At 34.9% G+C, this 10,878-nt stretch overlaps 1 protein-coding gene across 1 annotated transcript; it reads right to left on the bottom strand.

The window, feature by feature from the left end:
- Window positions 1-3,833: 3,833 nt before the first annotated feature.
- LOC105233799 (uncharacterized) lies at window positions 3,834-10,085 on the bottom strand. Its single transcript, XM_049451724.1, has 9 exons — window positions 10,001-10,085; window positions 9,142-9,342; window positions 8,995-9,054; window positions 8,876-8,908; window positions 8,699-8,797; window positions 4,847-4,887; window positions 4,405-4,628; window positions 4,223-4,349; window positions 3,834-4,162 (listed from the first exon to the last, which is right to left on the bottom strand). The coding sequence occupies exons 2-9, from the start codon at window positions 9,339-9,341 to the stop codon at window positions 3,894-3,896; spliced, it is 1,053 nt and encodes a 350-aa protein (XP_049307681.1). The 5' UTR covers window position 9,342; window positions 10,001-10,085; the 3' UTR covers window positions 3,834-3,893.
- Window positions 10,086-10,878: the final 793 nt, after the last annotated feature.

Raw genomic sequence — 10,878 nt, 5'->3', positions numbered from 1 at the left:
TTTTATTGAACGCTGACTTTTGTTCAGTGAGTTGAATTGAGTGAGAAATTTTGAACCGAAGACTCAAGATCCTCGGAATGATGTGTACGGCAAAATTAGTTGATTTTTACTCATCACTCTGTTTTTTCAGTGAGTTGAGTTGAATGAAAAAGTTCGCGTATGAGTAAATCAAGAAAATGGTGATTTTAGCAGTTCTCTGGTGCACACCATCACACAAAAGTATATGTATAAATTAGATTTAGAAAATGTAAGTAACTAATAAAATCAGATTAAAATTTGAACTCTCACTACACCAATTTTTGAAGGGAGGTTTTCTACAACTTATGATTACTTACATATACGAGTACATATATTAAAATGCTGGTTATTCACCTGTTTGTCTGCAGGTTTATTAAATCTTCTAATTTCCTTTCCAATTCTTTGATTACACCGTTCCTCCGTTGCTTTTATCTCCACCGACATCCTGGAAGTTTCATTAAAAAATTTCAATGGTATATCTGAGACACCGTATAATATGAGAGAAAGAGTTTCATTCCACCGTCCCCTTTACCTTTCCAGTGTATTCTCTAAAACACTTTGCTTTCCGTCGTTTGATTTCGCTAAGCTAAGAAATTGGTATATTTCCTTCCCGGCATCCACGTATATTGTTAAAGGAGCATCATTCATATAAGGCTCGGGATTAGCTTCCTCTGCGCTCGCCACTTGGAGCAGAGCGACGATGAGTCCACTAAATATGATTTTATTCGCCAAATATATTTTTAATATATGTATATAATTAAGCAGTGTCTAGAAATGGTCCTAAGTGTTTAGGAGCTTCAGAGTTCAAGATGCTAGACGAAATATCAAACGTATATATCATGTTGCTCTTAGAGTTCGGGAAAAGCGTTGACGTCCAGTATGACGAATACTTCACATCAACCTAAACTGAATCTCCATCCGGCACTACTAAGGTCTATGTATTGCGTGATGGTCGCCCAGTATAACCGAACCTAACCTAATTTATGCAATGGTTCTTCTTTCATTTATGACATATGTACATAGTATATAGCATGGTTTTAAATTTTAAAGTCAGCTATAAAATATGCAGACTTTTTTATTAGAAACTACAGGGTAGGCCATTTAAAGTTGACCCATCTGGCAACGCTGTAACTTTTAACAGCGCTGACAAATCGGCTAATGTCATACCGCGTTAGAAGCGTCATTCGAAGACAATTTATACCATGGAACAGTACACTCCAAAAGAACGCGCTGAAATTGTTCAGCTTTATATTCAAAATAACTTTTCAATTGTGTTAACTCAACGTGCGTTTCGCAAAAAAAATAAAGTGAAAAGTGCTCCAGTTAAGAACACAATTAAGTCTTTATACGCAAAATTTGTGAACACCGGTAATCTCAGTAATGCCAGTCATGCATCCAGACAACGCACAAGACGTTCTGATGAAAATATCGAAGCTGTACGAGCCAGTATTGAGGAGACTCCATCGACATCGAGTTATCGCCGCTCTCAGGAATTAAACATCTCTCGCACCACTCTCCGACGCATAATTCATAACGATTTGAAGATGTTTCCATATAAAATTCAAATGGCACAAAAACTAAACCCAGCTGATTATCCGCGACGCCTTAATTTTGGCAAATGGGCCATCGAAATGGCTGAAAACGAACTTGACTTTTGGCGAAAACTCATCATGTCAGACGAGGCACATTTCTCGTTGAATGGAGGCGTAAACAAGCAAAATTGCCGATTTTATGCCACCGAAAATCCTCAATTAATTGAAGAACAGCCTCTTTACGACCAAAAAGTAACAGTTTGGTGCGGTGTTTGCGCGAATATGATCATCGGACCGTATTTTTTCGAAGACGATGATGGAGCCACGACAACAGTGAATGGTGAGCGTTATCGAGCCATGATAACGGATTTTGTGATACCCATTATTCGCGAAAATGACATGGATAACTTCTGGTTTCAACAGGACGGGGCTACATGCCATACAGCTCGACCAACAATCAATTTATTGCGACCATTTTTCCCCGGGCGATTGATATCGAAAAATGGTGATGTTGACTGGCCACCGAGATCACCAGATTTGACGCCACCAGACTTTTATTTGTGAGGTTATTTGAAATCCAAGGTATACGCTAATAAGCCAAAGACCTTAGCTCAACTGAAAGCCAACATTCGACGTGAAACAGCCGCCATATCATCCGAAACATTGGCCAAAGTCATGGAAAATGTCGAAAAAAGAGTGCATTTAGCTGTCAAAGCTAAAGGTGCCCATTTACGCGATCTAATTTTTAAATATTAGCTGAAACAAATCCCCTTGGACCAAAATAAATTATTTTTGAAATGAACAAAAAACATTGTTTTCTTTTGTTTTTTTTTTTAGAAACAAATGGGTCAACTTTAAATGGCCTACCCTGTACTTTGTGTCTGGAGTCTATTGAAATGCTATCTAGAAGATTAAAATATCACTTCGTGGGTCTGCTATTAAGTTCAAGTGAAGCAGAAAACCCTCAACTATGATTTCTACACTATTGTCAAATATTGGAGGCTTTTTAGTCATAACATATACTCGTTTATAATTAGATGTATTATGTCTTCTTGCTTATAAAATACGCGCTCGTTTCACTAAATCTTCACTTCCACTTAGAAAATGTCTAACTACAAAGTCGTTTCCAAACGGTCGGTTCGTTAGTTGTTTTTGCACCTCTAAGCACTACACCCCGACAGCCAGTGAACATAGATATTATTACAAAACAGGACTCAACCAACAACCTTAATAAAGTCTAATTAAATATTTTTGATTCTTAATGATTTTATTTGTTCAAGATTTCTTCAGAAAAAATATACCAGTCGTTTAGTGGAAAGACGAAAAAGTCGGCTGGAAAAGTTATGACAGCAGTCTTTTGGGATCCACGTTAACGACTGAGTACTGAGCCAGTTGTAATCTATTTCACTACGTATTTGGTTGCAGTTCTTTTCTACTATTCCAAATACATAGCAATTGTATTATTTTTGAGGAAGAATCTGTTAAAAATTGTACGCATGTATTCAAATGATTCCTACAAACATGAATTTTGAACAAATGCTTATGATTTGAATTATATTTTTTGTATTTATGAGTTGTATTAAATTTTGACATAAAGAGATAAAAACTATCCTATGTCCTTACCCTGGTTCTAAGCTACCTCCCACCAATTTTCGGCTAAATCGGTTCAGGCGTTCTTGAGTTAGAAATGGTGTAACTAACACAACTTTCTTTTATATATATATATAGATTATGGCTTAGAGATAAGAAGAAACATATATGCAAGTAGCGGGTGAGTCTCTCTACTGATTATAATTCGTAGAAATCGTGTATCACCGTTCGGGTTGGACGAAAGCATGACCAACCTACCATGCGATAAGCTTCCTCAACATTGCACATAAGGTCCTATCGAGCGTAATGTGTGAAAGATTAAAGCCCACCGTCAACAAACTGATTGGATTATCAGATATGGCTACATATTGGGTCGTTTGTATACAAAGTGAAATAAATTAAATAAAACATAAGGATAACGCAGTAACTCTTAACTGTCAAATGTCTTGACTACACCTACTCCGACATCACCGATGGAGACAAACTACCGCATCAGAGATATCATTACAGCTCGTTTGTAGAATCCACGTTGAGTATTAAGTATACCAATGGCTCTGATTAAGATCCATCGACTTAGCATCACTAAATAAAACTAGTAAAACAACAGAGTAACGATTGTCTTAATTAGCTATCGGAAATAACTGAAGTTGCGTATACGCCATGGTGATCCACTTTCAATAATAACTCATAACATTTACATGTTTATAAATATGGTGAGTAAAACCATAAAAATTTATTGTCTACATTCAAAATTCAGTTTCCATTCTTCGGCCAGACAATGTTCTCTATAAAGTCCAAGTTAGGAAACACTTTATATAACGTTTGGTATTCAAAATAGTCATTGCAATGTACAAATCCAAACAGCTGAGGTGTTGTTTCCTCCTCTACAAGGAATACTAGGTTATCAGTAAAACTGCAACCGCCATATACACATATTTCAGAAGGGGACAGCTTCTTAGAATACGGTATGTAGCATTTAGAATCCTTCACAATCTGAATTGTTTTGCCATCATTTATGAGACCTACATATGATCTTGTTATAATTTTAAGAAGTAAAAACAAAACTTTAAATGTAAATTTACCACTTTTCGGATTCAATTCTGAAGTGTATAAACAAGTAGGATACAACCAGTTATTGTAGTCCACATCACTATCCAGTTCAACCAAAATAATAGAATCAAGGAAATACTCTCCTACGGTATGTACTTTCTGAAAAGATTAAATGAGTTTAACGAGAATTCTTTAAACATTTTTTATTATTTACCTTTATTCTCTTGGATACTATCCTATTTGAGAACGAAAATTTGAGTTTTTTGATATTGGAATGTAAGAATGACCAGCGCATTGCAATTATTAACACAAAACGTTTCTCGATCAAAACGCCATCACGATTTCTACTATCTGCATAATCGTCAACAAAATTAATTATGTAAGGTATAGTATTATTGCGTATTCCAGCTGATCGTAAGCCATGTGTTTTCTCGCAAGCTGGAAATAATTATAAGCACATAAAAACTCAGCACTAAAAGTTTTTGACACCGCAAATTACTAAGGGCAAAATATATCTTTTCCAGCACCCAATTAAAAAAAGATTAGTTTCAGAAATCCAACATAATTGGTTTGTTAAACTGTTTTGAGCCCGTATCTCCAGTAATGTACAAATACAGTTACTTCCTGATGAACCTTCAAAATAATTTGGAACTTACCAAGCTCTGCGCGACGTTTGGGACGAGTGGCAACTGCTGAACTGTAAATAGATTGTTACGAAACCAGAATTAAATTATAGAGAGTGTAAGAAATAACATTAAAAATTATTGAATAAATTTGTAATATAAAGACATGTCTGAGATGTGCCATTTGAAATTTGAAATTTGATGGAATCGCATTAAATGGCGGGCCTACCGAAAGCAATGACTAAATATCATGTGCAATGATAAGCAATAGAATTGTAATATGCGACTATCGTAGAAAGCACATAAATTACAGTGTACTACAATGAGCAAAAAATAGTTCATAATTTATGTCGTCTCCCTCAAAGTTATCCCCTTAACCCCAGCACAATTGTGCCAACGTTTTTTTCCAATCGTTGGAACAGTTGTTAGAGTCAATTTCCGGAATAGCCTTCAGTGCGTGTGGCGATTCCAGTTTAGTTTCTTCAATTGATTCAAAACGGTTTCCCCTGAGCGGTCGTTTGAGTTTGCTGATTAGCCAGAAGTCACACGGAGCTAAATCAGACGAATACGGTGCCTACGGCCGATAATGAAAATTTGGCGAAAAACTCACTAAGAATCAATGCCGTATGCGATGGTGCATTATCGTGGTGCAAAAACCAGGAGATCCGGCTTCTCTTTACGAATAGCTTCGTGCAGAAGATGCTCAAATAGAATTTCTTGTTGACAGTTTGGCCGGTCGGAAGGAATTCGAAGTGCATCACACCTCGATAATCGAAGAAAACTGCCAAAATAGCTTAGATTTTTGACCTACTTTTACCTGATTTTTCCGTTTTCACCTTATTTTCGTTCGATTGATCTTATGTTTTCAGGTCATAGGTGTAGATTTAAGACCCATCGCCAGTAATATAATAATATGTTTCATGACATCCCGGAAAGTATTGTTTCACAGACGTTAACGCAACGCTGTTTTTCGAAAAAATTGAGTGAATTTGCAACCAATCCTACTTTCAATTTTCTTAAGCCCAATGATCTTTCAAAATGGAGCCGGTAAGATCTCTTATTGTCAATCGTCGATTCTCATGCACAAATTCCTTTATTTTATTGACGTGTTGATCGTCAGTTGATGTTGCTGTTGATGGCCGTATCTCTTTGAATAATTTGTGCCAATCAAAATCACTTGCACGCGAGAAATAATTATCACCGAAGACCTTTTCCATTATTGTGAATGTTTCGGCACCACAAATTTGGTTTCGCACACAAAATTAATGGAACTTCTTTGTGGAATAATTTCACCCATCGTAAGAATAGCCGAATGCACTTTATATACTTCAGAAAGAGAAGCATATAATAAACACTAATAATTATAATATTTTGATGTGTTGACATTTGGCACAGATACCACTGACACTCATACCAACCTAGAAAAATTATATGCAAAATTTAAATTAAAAAGTCTTACTAGTTTTTGCCCAGAGCATACGAAAGAACTTACAAACATATTGACGATGCCCATTGAATAGTTAAATAAATTAGCACACAGAAATAAATTCATATCACAAATAATATAAAAAAGAGGTGCGTGGAGTCCCTATGCGCGGAAGAAGTTATACTTCTTAGTGATATTCAGAAGCAAAACGCGAAACAATCATACATACATATACATATTATGTCGTTTGCACATTTGTCTGTATGCTTGCGAAAGCAAATGTTCTACAAAAGCATATTTCTATACTTAAACAAAATTATTAGAACCATCGTATGTTTCTCACATGCACAACCAAACCGTACTTAAGTCAGCGCAACCTAAGTGTCAATGGTGGTGTTGGTGGTAAGCGCTTGGAAAGTCAAAATGCTATCACAGGTTCAAATCTCGACAGAATAAATTTTTAATTTTTTGCTTTCAACATCGTATACATATAGGAATAAATATTTTTCTTACTAATAGAAATTATTTATTTATTTATTTATTTTAATATGACTTGTAAATAAATTTGCAGACACACTAGTAAAAAAAGGAAACTGGCTGCTTAGGTCTTCGTCCCATTTTGTATAGATACATACATAAAAATTTACTTATATTATAAGTCTTATATGAATATTTCAATTCTAAATTAATCTTAATAGTATAGGAGGTAGATGTTTTCTTATATTTTCGTAGTCCAGTGTTGCTATCGCGGTATGCAAATCAATATTTTGCGATGTATCATTGTAACAGTTTATTAGGTGTTGCATGGTCAGGGTATCATTACAGTTCATGCAAAGTGGTGGTGATTCTTTTGACAGCAAATATCCGTGCATTAGTTTTGTATGGCCGAGTTTAAGTCTCATCAAAACAAGTTGCTGGTGTTTTGTCTTAAAATTCGATTTGCTGCCATGTTGTTGCGATAACTGATGCATAGTTTTATAATGAGCATTAATTTTGTTTTCATAATTAGATACACGTTGATTTTTAATGAAGTTTCCGAGGCACATTTTAATTAAATTTATCACAGCAATATTATGTATATGTTTATTATGTATATGTAATATTTATTTGTATAGTATACGATATTAAAAGGCATACATCTTCTATCCTATCTTGTGTATCTGCACAGGCTCATATGAGTGTATGTATACGCATGTGCGCGTTCAGAAATTGAAATCATATTTTCATCACTTATCAATATACTTATTACATGTGCGCGCATTGACTTGCATGTCATACATTCATATATACTTATATGTACATATATTTGCATACATTGCCGAACAAATAATGCACAAGCATACAAACATACATATGCGTACACATATGAATATGTCACCAACAAAAAATTTATGTTCACAAGTCAATATGGCAGCCAAATTGGCGAAGAACAAGTGTAGTAAATTTTACAACAAAAACGATTTCATTCATGAACGCAGGCGCAAATTCTACAAACGATCTCGCTTCATTCATAAAACCAGACGCCGTAACATCTCCCCGAGCATGCCTTTGCCAACAAGTCGTCTTTTCGCGACGATGGCAAAAGCTAAAAATCATGAATTGCACAACTTTCTGGTGCTTCTCGCAAAAATCCGCGTCGATATGTATTCACGATCATACAAATGCAAATATGCATTTTTCTAAAGGTCATTAATTATTTTGAAGAAATGAAAGGAATGAAGAATGATCCTGAGAAGTATAGTCTTAACTTTTCAACGGCGAACGCAGAGTATTTCAACCAAAAGATACGCAAAATAGTTGAGAATTCGCAGAAATGAAAGACAAACGAAAGAAAAAGGAGTATAACTTCAATAATGCACAAGCATACAAACGCACACATGTGAATATGTCACCAACAAAAAATTGAAACATTGTTCTACAAAAACAACAACAGCATAAGCATGGCAACATTGTGTTGTTGGTAGAAAAGCCGAGCTGTGCCGAAAGAAACGAACAAACAATCGCCGATTGTAACCGCTTCGCTTGCTGATCGAACATCTTCGCAGACAAGGTTGCGTTATATTCATATTGAGCAAGGTTGCGTAATCTGAATCTATCGCAACCTTTTCCGAACTCGCACAAGAAGTATAACTTCAATAAAATACACAAATATCAACAAAAAAAAATATCAAAAGAGAGTTGTATACTTATGCATGGCAATACAAAACATACCTACAACAAATACTAATGCACACAAGCAGTAGCTGATAAAATGCTTTCGCTGCACTTAAGACACACAGTGAACCTAAGCAATTGTAAAAGACCCAAGCTTTGGTATTTGAAGTACACAAATTAGATTTAGAGAATGTATGTAATTAACAAAATCAGATTAAAATTTGAATTACACTAACCTTTGAAATAAGGTTTTATACAACTTATCATAAATTATATATAAATATATGAAAATGCTGATTATTTACCTTTTTGTCTGCGGGTTTATTAAGTCTTCTAATTTCCTTTCCAATTCAGATACTTTTTGAGTACACCGTTCCTCGGTTGCTTTGACTTCCGCTGACATCCTGAAAATTTTATTAACAAAAATCACAACTTATAGAAAAAATTCGTAATTTTTGAGTTTAAAGTAAAATATAATTTACCTCTCCGCGGTTGCTTTGACTTCCACCAACATCCTAAAAATTTCATTAACAACGAATTTCAATAGTACATCTTATAGAAAAAGTTGACATATTTAAGGTTTATGTAAAATATTAATCACCGTCTTGTCTGCTGGTTTCTTAATTCTCTCCTTTCCAATTTAGACACCTTTTGAGTAATACTGAAAATTTCATTAACAAATTTCAATGGTACATCTGAGATACAGTACAATATAAGAGAAAGAGTTTGACTCTACAGTTCCTTTTACCTTTCCAGTGCATCCCCTAAAACACTTAGCTTTCCGTCGATTGATTTCGCTAAGCTAAGAAATTGGTCTATTTCCTTCCCGGCATCCACGTATATTGTTAAAGGAGCATCATTCATATAGGGCTCGGGATTAGCTTCCTCTGCGCTCGCCACTTGGAGCAGAGCGACGATGAGTCCACTAAATATGATCTTATTCGCCATTCTATAAGTTTAAGTCAATTGGCAAAGAAGAAAATTATAAACTATATACTTTAATATATGCAATTCAGCTCTGTCTAGAAATGGTCTTAAGTATCTAGGAGATAGTATCTAGGAAACTAAACTGAATCTCAATCCGGCACTACTAAGGTCTATGTATGGCGTGATAGCTGGCCAGTATAACCGAACCTAACCTAATTTATGCAATGGTTCTTCTTTCATTTATGACATATGTACATAGTATATAGCATGGTTTTAAATTTTAAAGTCAGCTATAAAATATGCAGACTTTTTTATTAGAAACTACTTTGTGTCTGGAGTCTATTGAAATGCTATCTAGAAGAATAAAATATCACTTCGCGGGTCTGCAAGTTCAAGTGAAACAGAAATCCCTCAACTATGACTTCTACACTATTGTCAAATATTGGACGTTTTATATTTATAACATATACTCGTTTATAATTATATGTACAAGTATTATGTATTCTTGCTTATAAAATACGCGCTCATTTCACTAAATCTTCACTTCCACTTAGAATCACTTTGCACCTCTAAGCACTACACCTCGACAGCCAGTGAACACAGATATTACAACAATACGTCACTCAACCAACAACTTTAAGAAAGTGCAATTAAATATTTTTTATTCTTAATGATTTTACTTGTTCAAGACTTCTTCAGAAAAAATATACCAGTCGTTTGGTGTACAGGGCACAAATAAAACTGATTTAATTTCTGCATATTTTATATTTAGTCATTAAACCTACAATATTTATATGTATATTGTGCGTGAAAGTATTTTGGTGATAAGTGGAAAGCAAGAGAGTACTAGAACTATAATCAGTAGAGAGACACAGCCGGTGCTTATATGTCTCTTATCGGTAAGCTGGATTAAAAAAAAGTTATTTAATCATTTAGTTAATTTAGATTTCTTTGCTTTGTACCATTTCACCACTGTTACCATTTTCATTATCGAGTCACATTGTTCGAAAAGTCGAGAGGAGTGGTGGAAATCCTTAAATTAGATATACTTTGTGCAACAACTGTACAAAAGACACCCGGAAATTGTAATTAAATACTCCGGGTAAATGACATTAAAAAAAAAAAAAGATTTTGCTAAGACTGTTCTTAATTACTACGCCAAAAATGAGCGCGATCTGTAAACCAGTTTGTTTACAGCAGCTGCTTAATTCAGTACACCTCAGTCGTACGTTGCGAATTTTACTTAATGAATAAAAATATGGAACAAGGAATTCGTCTCAGATTTTGTATTTCTAACTGGCTAAATGAGCCTCACCCCTCCATTCTTGACATACACACCAACCTAACCTACCACATTAACTCGAACTCACAACACTGACACACATCCACATCAGACATACTCACGAGAACACCACACATAAGACTCACACAACCACAATCACCGCGATAACACCATCCAACTCACCCCTCATTCTTGGAAAAAAGGAAAAAAAATAGAATAATAAGAATTGAAGAATGAAATGATCACGAAACCTTTTCTCATCGGCAGCAAATTAAT

Source organism: Bactrocera dorsalis, chromosome 3 (assembly GCF_023373825.1).
Source record: "Bactrocera dorsalis isolate Fly_Bdor chromosome 3, ASM2337382v1, whole genome shotgun sequence".
NCBI lineage: Eukaryota > Metazoa > Arthropoda > Insecta > Diptera > Tephritidae > Bactrocera > Bactrocera dorsalis.
Note: the sequence above shows the minus strand (reverse complement) of the source record. Positions and strands in the feature narration are given on the sequence as shown.